The 18,973-nt window shown below is 43.4% G+C and overlaps 1 protein-coding gene across 1 annotated transcript; it reads right to left on the bottom strand.

The window, feature by feature from the left end:
- Positions 1-18,024: 18,024 nt before the first annotated feature.
- PMIS2 (PMIS2 transmembrane protein) lies at positions 18,025-18,634 on the bottom strand. The gene is made up of 2 exons (XM_044378890.1): positions 18,315-18,634; positions 18,025-18,184 (listed from the first exon to the last, which is right to left on the bottom strand). The coding sequence occupies exons 1-2, from the start codon at positions 18,632-18,634 to the stop codon at positions 18,025-18,027; spliced, it is 480 nt and encodes a 159-aa protein (XP_044234825.1).
- Between the last annotated feature and the right edge of the window lie 339 nt (positions 18,635-18,973).

The raw sequence follows: 18,973 nt of genomic DNA, 5'->3' as shown, positions 1-18,973 counted from the left end.
TGTTTTCAACAAATGTCCTGAGAATAATCGGCTATCCATATGCAGAAGAATACACTTAGACACATACCTTGTACCCAGTAAAAATGACCTCAACATGGATCCTAGGTCTAAAGTAAACCCACAACCATAAAACTTCTAGAAGAGAACATAAGAGAAAACTTGAGTTAAGCAAAGATTTCTGAGATTCAACAACAAAAGCATGATCTATTTAAAAAAAAAAGGCAAAATTCGCCTCATCAAAGTTAAAACTTCTGTTCTTCAGAAGACACTGTTAAGGGGCTCCTGGGTGGTACAGTCATTAAGTGTCCAACTCTTGGTTTTGGCTCAGGTTGTGATCTCAGGGTCATGAGATTGAGCCCCATCTTGGGCTCCACACTCAGCACGGAGTCTGCTTGAGATTCTCTCTCCCTCTCCTTTTACCCCTCCCATTTGTGGTCTGTCTCTCAAATAAGTAAATAAATATTTTTAAAAAGACACTGTTAAGAGAATTAAAAGACAAGCTGTAAACTGGAAAATATGATAGAGGACTTGATTCCAAAATAGATCACGAACTCGCAAAACTCAATAATAAAACAAACCAATAAAAATGGGCAAAAGAATTGAATAAAAACTTTACCAAATAGGTATATAAATGGTAGATAAGTCCTTGAAAAGGTACTCACTGTCATTAGCCATTAGGGAAATGCATATTAAAATCACAATGAAACACCACTACATACCTACATTCTAATTATGGCTAAAATTAAAAAGTAATCATACCAGGTGTTGGCAAAGATTTGGGGCAGTTGGAACTCTCATACTTGGCTAATAGGAATGTAAAACGGTACAACCATTTTGGAAAAACACTTCGGCAGTTTCATCAAAGTTAAACATAACATCTACCATATGATTCAGCCATCCCACTCCTAGGTATTTATCTAAAAGGAATGAAAGCATACAAAAACTTGTATATGAACGTTCACAGCAGCCGTGTGTGTGTGTGTGTGTGTGTGTGTGTGTGTGTGTGTGTGTAACTTCCTGGAAGTGTCCTCAAAGACAGGTCCACTTTCCCTTCCTCTATCTCACTGCCTTGGATGCACATGTGATGGCTTTAGCAGCCATTTTGGGCTTTGTGGATGAGTGCCCCAGATTAAGGAACAGGAGCAGATGGATGGAAGGAGCCCTACCTTGACATTTTGAGAGGCGTTCAGGCCAGTCCTAACCACCGAACTGCAGACTTCTGTGTGAGAGGGAAATGCCCTCTACCTTGTTGGCCATGTATGTGTGGTTCCCACCTTGCCCCCTGCTCTGTTACTTGCTGCTGAACCTCACCCTAATTAATTGTTCCCCTCACTGTTCTTCTGGTGTATGAGTCTGGTCATTAGTGTTGACCTTAAAAGAAAAAAGCCACCTATTTTACCAGAAAATGAGTTTATTCAGGAAGAGAAGGGGAACTGCAATTCAGAACAAGCAAACTATGGCGAATCTTAGGCCTGTCCTGAGAACAGGGGCTTACTTTCATAAGAGAAAGGGGGAAGCTGGGAAGGGCTGTTTCCCTGAGTTCCCACTGGCTGGGCTGCTGGGCATCCTAGGAGCAAGTCTCCCTCCTGCTGGGATATGTAAAGCAAGCTTCTTCGTGTTGGGGAATGAATATTTACTTCTTATGGCAACTGGTAGTGGGTGACAGCCTTCTCTTTAGGGCTTCCCGACTCCATTTAAAATAAGGTTTCTTTTATTTATTTTTACATCAGCATCATTTTATTTTATTTTTTTAAATTTTATTTGTCAGAGAGAGAGTACACAAGCAGGGGGAGCAGTAGGCAGAGGGAGAAGCAGGCTCCCCGTGAGCAAGGAGGCTGATACGGGACTCTGGGATCAACCTGAGCCGAAGGCAGACACCTAACCAACTGAGCCACTCAGCGCCCCTTCACATCAACATCGTAAGTTGTGCGGTGGTTAACAATCAAAATCAGTCAAAAGCCCTTGCAGTTCTGAAGTCTCGGGTATTTGCTCTGAATTGTTGGGAAAGCGCCGCACTGCCTGCCCTTGCTGCCACAAGAGGTGCTCCGTGTCCTGCCCAGGCATATTGGGGCAGGTGCAAAGCTGGCTGTGCTGAGGAGGTGTTGGGCATTGTAATGGAGAGGGAAGAAATGAGCAAGAGGCTTTACCACCTTTGCTCTGGGGGAGGGGGCAGCTGTGCCTGTCACGTTGCAATAAAGCTTTTTAAGGACAAGCACTTTCGTGGTACTTCACTGGAGGCTCTGTGAACTCATCTCATCCTTGCAGCACTTCCTGCGGGTTCTGTCATTGCACAGGTGAGAAATCTGAGGTAAAGAAAGGTTAATTAGCTCCCGCACCAGGTCCTGGCTGGGGATTGAACTCAGGCAGCTGGCTCCAATGTTCATGTGCCTGCCCCTGTCTGCGTCCAGGAAGGTTGCCATCCTGGGAGGCCCCTGGAAGCTGGCCTAGAGCTGGGGTGCTGACCAGGCAGAGCAGCGTACATCCCTCCCTTTGCACTGTATTCTCTCACCAGTCCTCAATCTGGCAAATGCAGACAGTCCTCATTCCAGGGGCTAAGGAAATCCCTAAACTTTGTTGGATCCACATCCTGGGCTGGGGATGAAAAGGGTGCTTGAGGCCACCTTGGGAGGGCTGTCCCTTCCCTTGGGAGAGGCCCTGAGCCCCGGCCTCTTGTTTCATGCCCATAGAAGGACTGAGGGCCTCCCCACAGGGAGGTGAGTGGGAGGCCCTGGAGATCCTTGAGTCAGCTGGTTCCAGTCCATGACCACTGTGGAGAATGGTCAAGAGCAAGCTGAAAGTGGGGGGTGTGGTGGGCGGGGCAGAATGGGCTTGAAACAGAGGCTGGCTGGAGGGCTGCATCATTTGCACCTCGTGTGACCCACACGAAGTCTCCCCGGAGGCTAGTGTTGCCTCAGCGGGTGGGGTGGGCTGGACAAATATGGAGAGAGGGGAGGCAAGCCAGAATGCCAGTGGGTGGCAGGATGAGAGAGGTGACAGAAGAGCCGAGGTCATCTTCAGCCGGAGGCTGCCCCTGCATCACCAACATCTGTGCGGCTTGCAGCTCCCTGTCTGCTGCTGGCTCTCTGCCACTCTCTACAGAATTTTGCAGTTGGGATCCCTCCCAGGGTCTGCAAAATTTCTCTGGCTCTGTCTGGGGTTTTCATACCAGAGGTCCCTAGATCCATTGGAAGCCATGGTACTAGTTCTGTCCGATAGACTGAGCAAAAGTGATACATGTTACTCTGAGGCCAAAACTTTATTTAAAATTTTTTTCTTTTACTGTTTTACTGAGGTATAATTGACAAAACTGTAATATATTTAAAGTGTACAACATGGTAATTTGATACACATATACATTGTGAAATTATTACCATAGTCAAGTTCATGAACACATCCATCACTTCAGAGTTACCTTTCTGTGAGAACACTTAAGATATACACTCTGGGGGCGCCTGGGTGGCGCAGTCGCTAAGCGTCTGCCTTCGGCTCAGGGCGTGATCCCGGCATTCTGGGATCGAGCCCCACATCAGGCTCCTCTGCTAGGAGCCTGCTTCTTCCTCTCCCACTCCCCCTGCTTGTGTTCCCTCTCTCGCTGGCTGTTTCTGTCAAATAAATAAATAACATCTTAAAAAAAAAAAGATATACACTGTCATATTTTAAGTAGATAACACAGTATTGTTAACTATAGTCACCATGTTATATATTAGACTCTCAAGATATTATTCATCTTAAAAGTTTGTACTCTTTTCCCAGACTGCCCTCATATCTTCTTTATTCATTCATCCATTGTTGGACACTTGGGTTGTTTTCAATCTTGGCTATTGTGAATAATGCTGCAGTGATCATAGGTTGCAGATAACTCATTGATTTTATTTCCTTTGGATATGTACCCAGAAGTGGGATTGCTGGATCATATGGTATTTCTAGTTTTAATTTTCTGAGGAATCTTCATACTGTCTTCTATAGTAGCTGTCAAAATTTACATTCCCACCAGGAGTACAAAGGGTTCACTTTGGGTAGAGGATTTTAAGAAGGTAGTGGAGGTTCTCCAGTCTCTCATCTTCTGCCTCAGTTCAAAAACACTCTGAGTCCTTAGAAGATGGTGGAATCACCAAGTGGAAGGAGCCTGGATCCTTAACTTAGTATGTGGGCCACCAGAGATGCCCACACTGGGAGGGTCTGTGAGCATGAGATAAAGTTCTGTTGTGTGAGCTATGGAAATGGAGTTTGTTATAGCTACTAGCATGACCCTCAACAATATACCCTCTAGAACTCATTGTCTGCTAGCCTAGTGCATCTCAAATTGTTTGTGGTTGTGAAATAGGAGTACTTATTTTTTGATATCTCCAGTCTGTCATGGATAGATTTTTGGTCTATACCCTGTTGAACAAGACAAGTTTATTGATCATATACTTGGATGTCTTGGCAATGCCAAATTGCTGTAAGTTTCAAAGTACCTGCTAGCAATCTTTACACTTATTTTGTTGCAGATCATTAAGAGATGGTTATAATAGTAAGGTCAGTCAGAAAGGGGTCTTATCTTGCTGTGTTGAGATCCCAGTTCCTGGCTTCTAGTACACTGCCTGTTACATCTTAGGTGCTCAGAAAGTATTTGTTGACTTATGAATAAATCATAAGCATTACAGGTAGTGGTTGGAGGGGGGGAGGAGGCACCATACCTGGTATAAAAACTGTGTACACTCATAACCTGACCCGAATTCTAAGTGGTTCATCAACAGTTCCTTGACTCCCTGGTTTTCTGGTAGACCACAAGTACTCCAGAGCAGGTCTGCCCTTTTACATTCCCACTACTTCGTTTTCCCCTATTAGAGATTGGACTACTCTGGACTGTCACTGTCTGGTGATCTGTGTGTCTTCCACCCTAGTTTATAAATTCTGAGAAGGTGTGGCAGGATCTGAAGTTGTCACTATTAGGTCCCCAGAATCAGGCAGCACAGCCAAGGTCTTTGACAGCATAAATAGATTTAGGGCATGAATGCATGAATGTGGGCAGAGGTAGGTTACCCTGGGGAACCAGTGCCCCACCCTGTATCCCATGCCCCACATGCCTTGGCAGGGTCCCAGTGTTGGTCTTGGGCTCGGGTCCAGTAGGCTCTCTTGAGTGACCATTTCCTTCCCCCAACAACCACCTCAAGTTGCTGGCTCAGGCTGTCAATACTTGGTAGTCCAGACATTGAGGTGCTGTTGTCCCATTTGGCCCAAATGGATACTTAGAGCCAAGGTGACTGACACTGTTGTATATATTTGGTGGTTTGTTCAAGAGCTGAAGAGAAGGTTACTGAGCAAACACGATCATCATGATCATTATCCAGGTGTTGAGTATACTGAGGCATCCCAAAGCAATCGCTATGACTGAGAGTACGAACGCTGTCTCAGAGGTCTCAGCTGCCAAGTCTGGTTCATTCCTATGGTTGTGGCGTCTTGTCTGGGTTTGAGGGGAGAAGGGAAATGGGAACAGATGGGCTTAAAGGGTTACTGAATGGGAGACAGGACTGTGAGGACCCAGGGTGGGAGCCTGAACCAACAGGAGGGTAGATCATGGATATAATTGGTTCAGGTTCAGGACCAGGGTGAAGAGGGAGGAGAGCGCAGGATTGATTTGACAAGATTCCCACCTGGGAAGAGTAGTACATGGCTGCACTGCCTAAGGGACAACACAGCAAGTAGGCCAGGATCGACAGCACGAGGTGGTCTTTCGGGGGCTCATCAGACATAATTTCAAATGCCTGGGGACAGGGGATAGGTTATAGCTCAGAATGACTTCTGGACTGTCCCCTCTGACCACCTCCCGTTTCATGCTAACACATCTCTCCTTGGCTCCTATAAATCTTCGTTGACCCCCTTTAAAACTCATACTGATTCCAGCTCCTACCATGTCCCCTCTAACCTGTCATTATTCCCTCGCATACCTCCTCTGCCCTAGATCTCCCAGCCCCTTCCACCCCCATGCTCTGTAATCCCTGCCTGTTGCCAGTTACCCTTTCCCTGTCTCCTGTAATCTCCTCTCTGTCTTCTAGATCTGCCTTGCAGGTCCCTACAGCATGTCTCACTTGGCCCCTAACACCACCCCCACAAAATCCCTTGCTGACTCTCATGACTCTCATTGGCCTCCCTGGAACCGCAACTGAACCACTATCACACTTTGTTCCTATAACACCCTCGTGGTCCCCGAAAGCAGCCTTTTTGCCCCTATAGAACGCCTACTAAGAAGACCTTACTCAACCCTTGAACACTCTCGCTTTCCATCTACAAAACCTTGTTTCCTCGTAAAGCTCTCACTCTATAAAACTGTGCATGTCTACGGTACCTCTCTCCTTATCTCATTTGTAATATCCCTCAATTTGTCCCCATGAAGCTGTCATAGTCCTGTTATGAGCCTTACTGTTCAGCCATAAACTTCTCCCTTCCCCTTCCCCCCCCCCCCCCCGTGGCTTCTCTGTTGGCTCCTCTAAGACCTCCTTCAAACAACTGTAAATTCTAAGCCCTCTCCATGTCCCCTCGTAGCCTCTTCATTGTCCCCTTATAAAGGCCTGCCCTTTTCCCCTCTACCACCTTCTCCCTATCTCTGAACCCAGCGTCCTGACCCTCTGAACTCCTCCTTCCTGCACTCACAGCAGCCTCCCTGTTCTGCTAAATCCATGTTCTCTCTGAATATTTCTCTTCTTATAACACCCTCTCTGCCTCCTCCTGAGACCCTTCTTGCCCACTCATTCTGCCGCTACTCACGCTCTCTTCCGCCCACCCTATCCCCCCATAAATTCCCTCCCTGCCGCGTCAGACATCTCATTAGAGGATGGGGATCTGGCACTACCAAGGCTACCTGGAGCCTCGCCCTCACTCCAACAGGCAGGAATTCCGCCTCCTATTCTATCTTTCTATTACTATTGGCTGATTGAGATTGCATGTAATAGGGTGGGCAATTCAGTACTCACATGGCTGCTGATTGGTCTGAAGGAGTTCAAGCTCTTCCTACTCTTTCAGGTGATTGGTCAAGACAAACCGGGGCATGACTTATGCGAGGTGCGGAGCGGGGCGGGGGGGGGGGGGGTGGTTAGGGGGGAAAGCACCACTTGGGGCAAGAATGATGTAGGCCTAGGAGTCTTGGGTTGCTTCTAGCACCTTGAGAGTGGTCATTTAACCCCTTGGAGTCAGATTCTTTAGCAGTAGGGGGAAACTGCGAGAATTAACATCTTTTCATGTGCATATTTGCAACTGGTATATCCTCTTTGGTGAAGTGTCAGTTCAAATCTTCTTTTCATTAAAAAAATTGTTGTCATTACAGTAAAATAGGGGATCACTTACATATTTTGGATACAAGTCTTTGTCAGATGTGTGATATACAAATATATTCTCTGGCTCTGTAGCTTATCTTTTCATTTTTGAACAGTGTCATTTGGAGAGCAAAGGTTTTTAATTTGAATTGAGTCTTAATTTTATTTTTTTACTTTTTTGAACATGCTTTTGGTGTCATGTCTAAGAAGTCTGCTTAATCCAGGGTCAGGAAGATATTCTCTTAATGTTTGACAGATTTACATTTTACATTTAGATCTATGATCCATATTGAGTTAATATTTGTATAAGATGCGAGGTTTTAGTGGAGATTAATTATGTTTTGCACATGGTCTAATTAATCTAACACCTTTGGAAAAAAACCCTGTTCTTTCTTCTATAAATTGCACTTGGATTCTTTTTATAATAAATTGACCATACTCATGTGGGTCTCTTTCGACACTCCTTATTCTGTTTTATTGATCTAGTGTCTATCCATTTGCAAATACCACACTGTTTTATTAATGTAGCTTTACAGTGATTCTGAAAATCAGGTAACATGAGTTCTCCAACTTTGTTGGTCTTTTTCAGAATTGTTTGACTATATTTGTGTTGACCTACAAATGTTGTTGGTCTTTTAATAGGAATTGCATTAGTATTTCAGACCAGTTTGGGAGAGACATGGAGCCTCCATTTCTCCAACATGTGAAACCTCTCCATTTAGGCCTTTTCTTTCCTTCGTCAGCAGCTGTAGTTTAAACACACAGCTGATACACGTAATAATTTAGATTTACACCCAACTACTTGCTTTGTGAGAGCTGTTGCAAATGGTATTATGATTATCATTTTTCAATAGCTGTTATTTTATTTATTTATTTTTATTTATTTATTATTTTGTATAGAAGTATAATTAACATACAGTCTTATATTAGTTTCAGGAGCACAATGTAATGATTCAGCCATTCTATGTATTACTCAATGGTCATCAAGATAAGTGTACTCTTAATCCCCTTTATCTATTTATTTAAATAAATTTGATTTTTTTTAAAGATTTTATTTATTTATTTGACAGAGAGAGACAGCCAGCCAGCGAGACAGGGAACACAAGCAGGGGGAGTGGGAGAGGAAGAAGCAGGCTCACAGCAGAGGAGCCTGATGTGGGGCTCGATCCCAGATCGCTGGGATCACGCCCTGAGCCGAAGGCAGACGCTCAACGGCTGCGCCACCCAGGCGCCCCTAAATAAATTTGATTTCTGATTATTCATTGCTAGCATAAGGAAACACATTGGATTTTTGTGTGTTGATATTGCAACCTGTGATCTTGCTAAACTTGTTTTATCAACTCTAGGAGGGTTTTGTTTTTGTTTTTGTTTTCTGGGTTTTTTGTAGATTCCTTGGGATTTTCTACATAGACAATCACGTCATCTACAATTAAGGGTCATTTTATTTCTTCCTTCAAATCCCTATGACCTTTCTTTCTTTTCCTGGCTTATTGTACAGATTAGGACTTCCATTCTGATGTGAAATAGAACATGCTTGCCTTGCTGCCAATTTTAGAGAGAAAGCCTTCCCTTTTACCATTACATATGATGTTAGCTATACGTTTTCTGTAAATGCCCTTTATCAGGATGAAGAAGTTGCCTGTTCGTCCTGGTGTGCTGAATTTTTATTGTGAATTGATGTTGAATACTCCTAAGTGCCTTTTCTGCATCAGTTGAAGATGTAGTTTTCCTTCTTGAGATGGTTAATGTAATGGATTGCATTGATTGATTTTCTAATATTGAGCCAGCTTTGCATTCCTGGGAGAAACCCCAGTTGGTGATGGTGTATATTCTATTTATGCACTTTGTAGTAGTCCCTTATTTTCCCTTTAGTGTGCCAGGGGCCTGTAGAGGTATTCTCTCCTTCTTTTCTGATATTGGTCATTGTATCTTCTGTCTTATTTTGTCAGTCTTACAAAAGGTTTATCAATTTCATCTGTTATTTTCAAGAACTGGCTTTTGGTTTCATTGACTTTCTCCACGGTTTCATTGTTCTTACCTTGTCAATTTTGTCGATCCCCCCCCCACTCTTATCTCTTCTTTCTTCTGCTTGTTTTCGGAGGGGGGGGTGAGTATTATTTTGCTCTTATTTTTCTAGTGTCTTAAGTTGGGAGCTGAGATCATTAATTTGAGACATTTCTTATTTTCTAATATGAGCATTTGAGGTTGTACGTTTCTTTTTAAGTACTGCTTTAGCTGCACCCCACATATTTTGATATGTTATATATTTCAATTTTGATCTGTTAAAAGCATTTTCTAATTGCCCTTGACCGATGAATTACTTGCTTGCATGTTTTTCCCCCACGTGTTGGGAGATTTTCCTATTATCTTTCTGCTCTTGGTCCCTACTTTACTTTTATTATGGTCAACACGTTAGTTTTCTATTTCTGTGTAACAAATCACCATATACTCAGTGCCTTAAAGAATAGCCATTCATTGTCACACTGTTCTATAGGGGAGAAATCCAGAAACTGTATGGCCGAGTTCCCTGCTCAGGTTTTCACAAGGCTGAAGTGAATGTGTCTGCTGAAATGTGTTCTCATGTGGAGCTCTGGATGCTCTTCCAAGCTCATGTGGTTGTGGCAGAAATCAGTTCTTTGACGTTTTGGGATTGAGGCCATTGTCTTTTCCTTGCTGGCTATCAGCCAAGATCTAGTCTCAGTTCCTAAAGTCACATGCATACCTTGCTGTGTGGTGCTGTTCATCTCAAAGCCACCAAGGGAGAATCTCCGTCCATCAAAGTCTCTCTCACATGTTGAGTCTCTGACTTCCTCTGTGTCTGACCCTAGACCCAGATAAAGGCCTCATGTGTTTAGGTTGGGTCCCCTCAGATAACGTCCCTTTCTTAGAGTCAGCTGTGCCATGTAACCTAATTTCATCCCAGAAGAGATATCTCATTATATTGACAGTCAGGGATTACATAGGATTATACCCCAGGGACAGGATATTGGTGGGGGGAATATTAGAATTCTCATACCACCATCAGATAATATGACTTTGTATGCTTTGCTTTGTGTGATTTCATATGCTTTTTATAATTTTAATTCTTGGAAATTTGTTAAGGTTTGTTTAATGAGCAAGGATATGTTCTATCTTGATTAAGTTCCATGTGCACTTGAAAAGAGTATTTATCTGCTGGGGCTCCTGGGTGGCTCAGTTGGTTAAGCATCCTACTCTTGATTTCAGCTCAGTTCATGATCTCAGGGTGGTGAGATCAGCACCACATTGGGCCCCACACTGGGTGTGGAGCCTACTGAAGATTCTCTCTCTTGCTCTGCCCCTCCACCTCCCCACTTGGGTGCATGAGTGCTCTCTCTCTCTTAAAAAAAAAAAGACTATGTATCTGCCTTCTTTAGATAGAGTAGTCTATAAATAACAGTTAGATATAGTCTGTTGATGGTGTTCAGATTTTCTATATCCTCACTAATTTTCTGTTTATTTGTCCCATTAGTTATTGAGAGAGGAATGCAGAGTCTTCAACTATAATTGTGACTGTTCGTTTCTTCTTTTGTTTTTATCATGTTTGGCAGGTATTTTGAAGTTCTGTTGTCAGTGCTCATACATTTAGGATTCTTATATCTTCCTGTTGAATTGTCTCTTTTATCATTATTTAATGTCTTTCTTTTTTTTAAAGATTTTTAAAAAAAATTTATTTATTTAACAGAGAGAGAGACAGCCAGCGAGAGAGGGAACACAAGCAGGGGGAGTGGGAGAGGAAGAAGCAGGCTCCCAGCGGAGCAGGGAACCCGATGCGGGGCTCAATCTCAGAACGCTGGGATCAGGCCCTGGGCCGAAGGCAGACGCTTAACGACTGAGCCACCCAGGCACCCCTATTCAATGTCTTCCTTTATCCTTGTTAATTATCCTTGCCCTGACATCTACTTTGTCTGATATTAATATAACCACCCATCTTTGTTTTGGTAGTGTTTTTATTTGGTAGTGTTTGCATGTCTTTTTCACCCATTCTTTTTTTTTTAAAAAGATTTTATTTATTTGAGAGAGAGAGAGAGAGAGAACATGCACAAGTGGGGGGAGGGGCAGAGGGAGAGAGAGAAGCAGACTCCCTACGGAGCAGGGAGCCCCATGCGGGACTCAGTCCCTGGACCCTGGATCATGACCTGGGCCGAAGGCAGACGCTTAACCAACTGAGCCACCCAGGTGCCTGATAGGTATGCACTGTTAAGAAAAACAAAAACAAGTCATGGCATGTTGATACATATGGCATTTGAAACTGTTGAATTTTAACTGCATCACCATAGTTTGTAGTGTAGCAGGCAGCAGCGCAGAGTGCTGAGAGTACCACATGTAATCCCTGTTGCAACTACTCAGCTCTGCTGTTGTAGCGTGAAAACAGCCATAGATAATAAGTCAGTACATACATGAATGAACATGGCTGTGTTCCAGTCAGAATATTTGCACATATTTGAGTGTACAATTTGATGAGTTTTGACCTATGTAGACACTTGTGAAACCATGACCACAGTCCAGATTACACATCCGTAACCCTAAAAGTATCTTCAAGCCTTTTTGAAATCCCCTTTTCCCTGTTCTCAACCACTACCATCCCTAGGAAACCACTGATCTGCTTTCTTTAATTATAGATTAGTTTACATTTTCTAGAATTTTACATAAATGGAATCATAATATATACTCTCTTTTCTTTGATTTTTTTTCACTCAACATAATTATGAGATTCCTCCAGGTTGTTGTGTGTATCAGTAATTCATACCTGTTTATTGCAGCTTAATGTTTATTTGTATGAATATACCAAATTTGTTTATAAATTCACATACCGATGAACATTGGATTGTTTCTAGTTTTGTCTGTTTCAAAGAAACCTTCTGTAAGCATTCATGTACAAGTTTTTGTGTGGATGTAAGTTTCATTTCTCAGAAATATCCAAAAGTGCAATTGTTGCGTTTCATTTTTTTTAAGATTATTTATTTGAGAGAGAGAGAGTGGGGGGTTGAGGGGCAGAGGGAGGGGGAGACTTCATGCTGAGTGCAGAGCCTGTCACAGGGCTCAATCTCATGATCCTGAGATCACGACCTGGGCCAAAACCAAAACCAATCTGAGTTGGACGCTTAACTGACTGCGCTACCCAGGCACCCTGCATATTTAGTTTTATAAGTAACTGCTAAATTTTTTTTTCCAGACTAGATGTGCCATCTTACACTGGAACCCGCAATGTATGAGGGATCAGGTTTCTCTGTACCCTTGCTGGTATTTGATGTTACCACTACTTTCCATAAATCTGAGCCACCCTGGCAGGTTTGTAGTGATATCACATTGTAGTTTTAATTTGCATTCCCTTGATGGCTAATGATCCTTAACATCTTTTTATGTGTTTACTTGCCATCTCTATATCTTCTTTGGTAGAAGGATGGGCATGTTTTTGTCCATTTTCTAATTGGATTTTACAAAAATATTTGGTTTTGGTACATTTTTTATATTTTTAATACAATATTGTCAGAACTCTCCAAACATAGTTATATTGGGAGTTAGGGTTCCAGTATATCAATTTTTATACAACTACCTTACAATCCAGTACTCACACTGCTGGGTATTTACACCCAAAGACAAAAACTCTAATTTAAAGGGCACCATGCACTTCTATGTTTTTTGCAGCATTATTTACAATAACCAAATTATGGAAGCAACCCAAGTGCTTATCAATAGATGAATGGATAAAAAAATAAAGAAGATATGGTATATATATACCACACGTGCACACACACACACACACACACACACACACACACATGCTGGAATATTATTCAGCCATAAAAAAGAATGAAACTTGCCGTTTGCAACAACATGGTTGGAGCTAGAGAGTATTGTGCTAAGTGAAGTAAGTCAGTCAGAGAAAGACAAATACTATATGATTTCACTCATATGTGGAATTTAAGAAACAAAACAAATGAGCAAAGGAAAAAAGAGAAAGAGACAAACCAAGAAACAGATTCTGAAATATAGAGAACAAACTGGTGGTTACCAGAGGGGAGGTGGATGGGGGATGGGTGAAACAGGTGATGTGGATTAAGAGTACCCTTACCATGAGGATCACTGAGTCATGTATAGAATTGTTGAATCACTGTATTGGACACCTGGAACTAATATAACACTGTATGTTAACTATGCTGGAATTAAAATAAAAAATTAAAAAAAGATATCAGATTTGAGGGACACAATTCAGTCCATAGCAATGCTCAAATTCACTACTCATCAGAGAAATGCCAATTAAAGCAATAAGGAGCTATTACTTCTCACTCATCAAAATGACAGGAATTCATAGGATTGATGATATCATGTGCTGCCAAGAAGGCAAAGAATGATTCTTTCAAACACTAGGGCTGGCAGTGCGATTTGATGAAGGCTTTGCAGAAGTCATCGTAACTTTGCAGAAGTTAGCCATCAAAGCGTCCAAAGCCCTTTATGCTTCAACCCTGCAGTCCCACTTCTTGGACTCTATCCTAGAGAAATACTTGCTCATGTGAACAGAGAGGAATGCTCATGGATGTTCTTTGCAGAATTGTTTGTGGCAGCCAAAAGATAGGAATAATCTAAATATCCATCAGCAGGAAGGACCCGATAGTAAATTTGGCAATCCCTGATGTAGCCCATCAGGCGGTTATTTTAAAAAGGGAGAGAAGAGGACGCCTGGGTGGCTCAGTTGGTTAAGTGCCTGCTTTTGGCTCAGGTCATGATCCCAGGACCCTGGGATCAAGTCCAGCATCAGGCTCCTTGCTCATCGGGGAGCCTGTTTCTCCCTCTGCCTCTGCCCCTTCCCCTGCTCATGCTCTCTCTCTCTCTCACAAATAAATAAATAAATAAATAAATAAATAAATAAAATCTTTATTTAAAAAAGGGAGAGAAAGTTACGGTAGGGGTTTTCTTTTGTGGGTAAATGACTGGAAGAGGGCACAGAGGTCTTCTAGTCTGTGCCTTGTTTCAGGAGCAGTTTACATAGGTGTGCGTTTTGTGAAAGTTTGTGGAAGTTCATTGGTATGCACATAAGAGTTGTACACTCTTATGCCCTTCAATAGAAACATTTTTAAAATTAGAGACCCAGTGTACTCTTGATTTAAATGAGACTCAGATTCTCAAACTCTTCATTTAAATAAGAAATCCAGTCCTATCATGGGTTATTGGAGAGTATTTCTTGAATGGGAAAGTATTGTTTTTCTCTTTTTAATTCACACATCCATGGATTTCATGCTAGTAATCTCCTTCTGATTTAACAAAGAAATTTCAAAAGCACATCTTTTTTCCAGAAAATAAGGACATCGGTTTAAGTCTCACCACAAGGGTGATACAATAAATGGGTCATCAGAATTGAAGGCTGTAAGAGGTTAAGAATCATAATCATAGGACATGGTAATAATGTCACATTCTGAGTGTCCTAAAGTTTGTTAAGTTTTCAGGGGTCAGAAATAAAATTTGCCAAACTAGTTCATGGTGCAGAACAAAATCTGCTCTCCTGCAGCTGTTTATTCTAGTGATACTCTCCCTCTTGTCCTGGTCAGGATATCCTTATCCTCCCAGACACAGAAGGGCCTACAGGTTCATTCCAGGGGCTGGAATCCCATGAGCTATCATTGAAGGAGAAATGACAGGTCTGAGAACATGGGAATGTACCCTTTGAACCAGAGGAGGACAGAGGGAGATTATTCAGAAGTGGACTACAGGGCATGAAGTGTTGAAGATCTTCAGGAAAAGATCATCAAGAACTAGTAGTCAGCAGAAAAACAGTGTGATGTCAATGTGTGTAGACACAAGGCATATGGAAATGCATAGAAAGGTAACTAGAAAGAGTTACGATAAAGTATTGACAGCAATTACCTTCAAGAAGAGGAAAATGATATCTCGACCAGCCATGAGGTGAGCTCCTCCATACTCTTTGTATTACTTGATTCTTTATGAGGATGTATTTATGTGAACATTGTGTAAATTAAAAATCCCAAATAAATAAATAAACAGGTTTCAAAACCCAAGGAAAAAAGAGAATTGAAAAGTTACCTGACCTGGGGCTCCTGGGTGGCTCAGTTGGTTAAGCGTCTGCCTTCGGCTCAGGTCATGATCTCAGGGAACCCAAGTTGGGCTCCCTGCTCACAGGGAACCTGTTTCTCCCTCTCCTCCCTGCTCGTGTTCTCTCTCACTACCCCCCCCTCAAATAAATAAATAAATAAATAAATAAATAAATAAATAAATAAAATCTTAAAGAAAAAAGTTACCTGACCTACCTCACAATGGGGAATTCTTCTGGAGAATTGGGAACAATTAGTGAAGGGCCACATAGATAACTGAGCAAATAAATAGTAGAAGAAGATGAGAAGGAGCAGGAAGAGGAGGGACAAGAGGGTCAGAAAGTAGAGGAGAAGAAGGCAGAGGAAAAGGAGGGAGAGAAAAAGAAAAGGAAGAAAAATCTGAAGGATCGCAGGCAGATGGGTTGCTTGGCTCCTGAGTTCAAACATTAGTCCAGCAAGAGTATGTAATCAACATCATGGCCCAGTAATGGAACATACTTCTACAGGCATAATGAAGTGGAAAGCCTAGAAATTGAGTTAAAAATTGTGACCTTTAGTAGTGGGGAGAGAGAAGAGTGGGTAAAATTGTTAAATCTGCACGTTTCATTGTAGTAGTTTGATGATGTTTCAAGAGACAAGACTATAAATTTTGTTTGGTTTTATATTTAGGTGGTGGTAAAAACCATGTGAATGCCTAAGAGTGGAATAAAGTTTAGGGGGAGTCAGAGAGCTAAAATGGAGAAGATTGTCTGGCTTTCCAAGTTTCCTAGCACAATGTGACTTTTTTGGACCTGGCTGTTCATGCTGACATGGGCCATCCTGACTCCACGTGGCTTTGCAACTGAATGTGACAGGCCCACCTTTCTGGGCTAGTGTGGGGAGGGACAGGGATGACCGACCCTCTAGACCCACTAACACAGCAGACAACCCAGCATAATCCCCTCTCCAGATACACTCATTACATGGAGTGTGATGGAGTCCCATAAGCACATGTAATCAACGCAGATACCCAGGATCATAGAGGAGAGAGACACAGCGTCATGACACCTAAGATTAAGGTTAACTCTGGACCAAGACCCTTCTTTGTTGTTTCCTTCACTCATTATGTCCTATGAACTGCCCAACAAGATGGGTCTGTCTGTTGAGCATGAATTTCAAGTAACCACCCCAGATGTCTGAGAAATGTAACTCTGCTCTCCTGCATCTTCACTGGTTAGGGTGGATTGAGTTATGGAATAGATAGACCAGACACGTGATGGCACAACACATATTTTCTGCCCAACCATGGGAGGCTGTTGGAGAAAGAGTGACTATTCCTAGAGTGGTTCAGACCAAGGCTGATGGGAGTTCTTCCTTTCCATGACATGTAGCTTTCAAATCACCATGCGTATCACTTGGCCAGTCAGCTAGGGGAGGAAGAGTATGGAAGAGAGTGCCTGTGGGGGTGGCTTGTGGTGCACATCACTTCTGATCAAATTCCATAGAACCAAAGACTGTCTATGGCCACACAGGGGAACCTAGGACACGTGGCTGAGTAGTGCTCCCAGGAAGAAAAGTTGAACTTCTAACTAGAGTTAGAAGACTTTTCCACAGCTACTCAACCTCCTTTTTATCGATAATGCCCATTCTCCTTGGCTATGGAAACTTAATTCTCCTAAGTCTAGGGTTTCTGGGTTCCAATTTGGGTTTGTTCGTGAAATTAAGGTACCAGTAAGAACCCCTGGGTGTTTGTTGTCCATGGTGTCAGCCTAGATTTCTGTTTTCCTTCATTCTGGATGGCTCCCGTGTTATCCCTGGCTCCCCTCTGGTAGTCACTCCCACCCTGGCACTTGGCATTCCTGTAGACTCTACCTCCTTTTCACCAAGCTGGGATATGGGCTAGCCTACTTGGCTGTCTAAGGCCATTTCTTCCTAGATCTCCACACCATGCAGCATATTTTCTTTGTGATCTTGGAGCCTCTGTAGGACTTATTTGTGAAGAGGTAATACAAGTGGTATCTGGGATCTTTGACATCTCACCCCTTCCTGAGACACAGGCCTCAGGGACCTCCTTAGGGATATATTTGCATCTAATCTCTCTTTCTCTACTTCCCCTATTCTATGAATAGGGGACCATTTACCTTTGACTGGGAGAGAGGTGGTCTTCATCAGCTCTTCCACTAAATCTACTGTTTATTTCTTGAAGTCTTTCCATTTTCCCCCTAGCAGTTTGACTTTGGGATCTCAAAAGCTGGATGGAGGAGATTTCTGTTTTTCTAGAAAAAGTAGAGATAAGAAACACATAGCCCCAGCAAAACACAGATGCTGATTCAGAAACAGACACACACATGCAAACATATGAGAAGCTGGAACATTCCCTTCATTTTTATTGGTTTAAATAAATATTTTTCTGAAAGAGCAGCCCAGTATCAAAGAGCTAAGCATATCCAGGGCATGAAAGTGAGGACCCCCAAGGTGGATGAAGATGGCTCTGGAGGCCAAGAGGATGAAGTAGTATGATGTCCCTAGGCTAGTGGGTTGCTTGGATGTTGAGTTTCTTGGCTGATAGGTTTCTTGGCTAGAAGATGTCTCAGATGTTGGTTTCTTGAGTGGTGGCTGATTCGGCTGGTTAGTGTCTTTGGGTGGGTCCTATTTGGGGTGGACCCTTGGACTACTTGGCCTGACCTTCACATAAATAGGACATAGGCATAAATGATGCCTAAACCGATGAGTATGGCGAATACATCCAGCCAACCAGTTCGGCCTGAGTTGATGTAAGCGTCTTCCCATTGGCTGCTCTTGTTGGCCTGCGAGGTCTGTAGGGACGGGAGCTTTAGATGTGGGCTCCTGAGTCCAGCCTTGTGACACCCTTGGGGAAGGGCTGGAGACCAATGGTCACTTAAGGGAAACCCCTACCCGGGTCCCAGGAGGGAAGCAGGTGCAAGGGGCTGGTAGAGGGCAGGATGGGCCATGGCACAGGTATTGCTTTACCTTGTAACTGAAGAATACAGCTATTAATCCCAGGGGAGGGAAAATAATTGCAGCCAGGATGGTCAAACATAGGTAATTCGGGGCATAAAACGCCAGTTCTTCAGGTGTCTGTGTTTCCTGTGGCGGCTTCTCAGGGGCCCCCGCAGCGGGTGGGGCCCCTGCAGCGGGTGGGGCTCCTGCAGCCGGTGGAGCCCCTGCAGCCGGTGGGGCCCCTGCAGCGGGTGGGGCCCCTGCAGCCGGTGGGGCCCCTGCAGCTGGTGGGGCCTCTGCAGCTGGTGGAGCGCCTGCATCGGGTTTTGGCGGCATGATCTTTCCACCCACACAAAGACAGATCCCGAGTGTCTTGAAAACAGAGAGCCAAACCCACTATACCTCCCCTTGTTCTAACCCAAGACTCCAGCATCCCAAGACTCCAATGGTAGAGGCCACTTCTTCACAATGGAGAAACCAACACCTCAAGTCCTGATTGGCTGTCTGCATAAGGGGGCGTGGTCCCACGATTTTCTTGTTCCCCAGGTGTCTGAGCTTGGAGCCAGGTTCCATCCTCTACTAGGACATTGACTCCGCCCGCCCTGATAGGGATTGGTTGAGAGCCGTTGTAATATCTGATCCTGGCTCCTCCTTGCTGCAGACCCCTATCTGCAG

Source organism: Ursus arctos, unplaced genomic scaffold (genome assembly GCF_023065955.2).
Source record: "Ursus arctos isolate Adak ecotype North America unplaced genomic scaffold, UrsArc2.0 scaffold_19, whole genome shotgun sequence".
Classification (NCBI taxonomy): domain Eukaryota; kingdom Metazoa; phylum Chordata; class Mammalia; order Carnivora; family Ursidae; genus Ursus; species Ursus arctos.
Note: the sequence above shows the minus strand (reverse complement) of the source record. Positions and strands in the feature narration are given on the sequence as shown.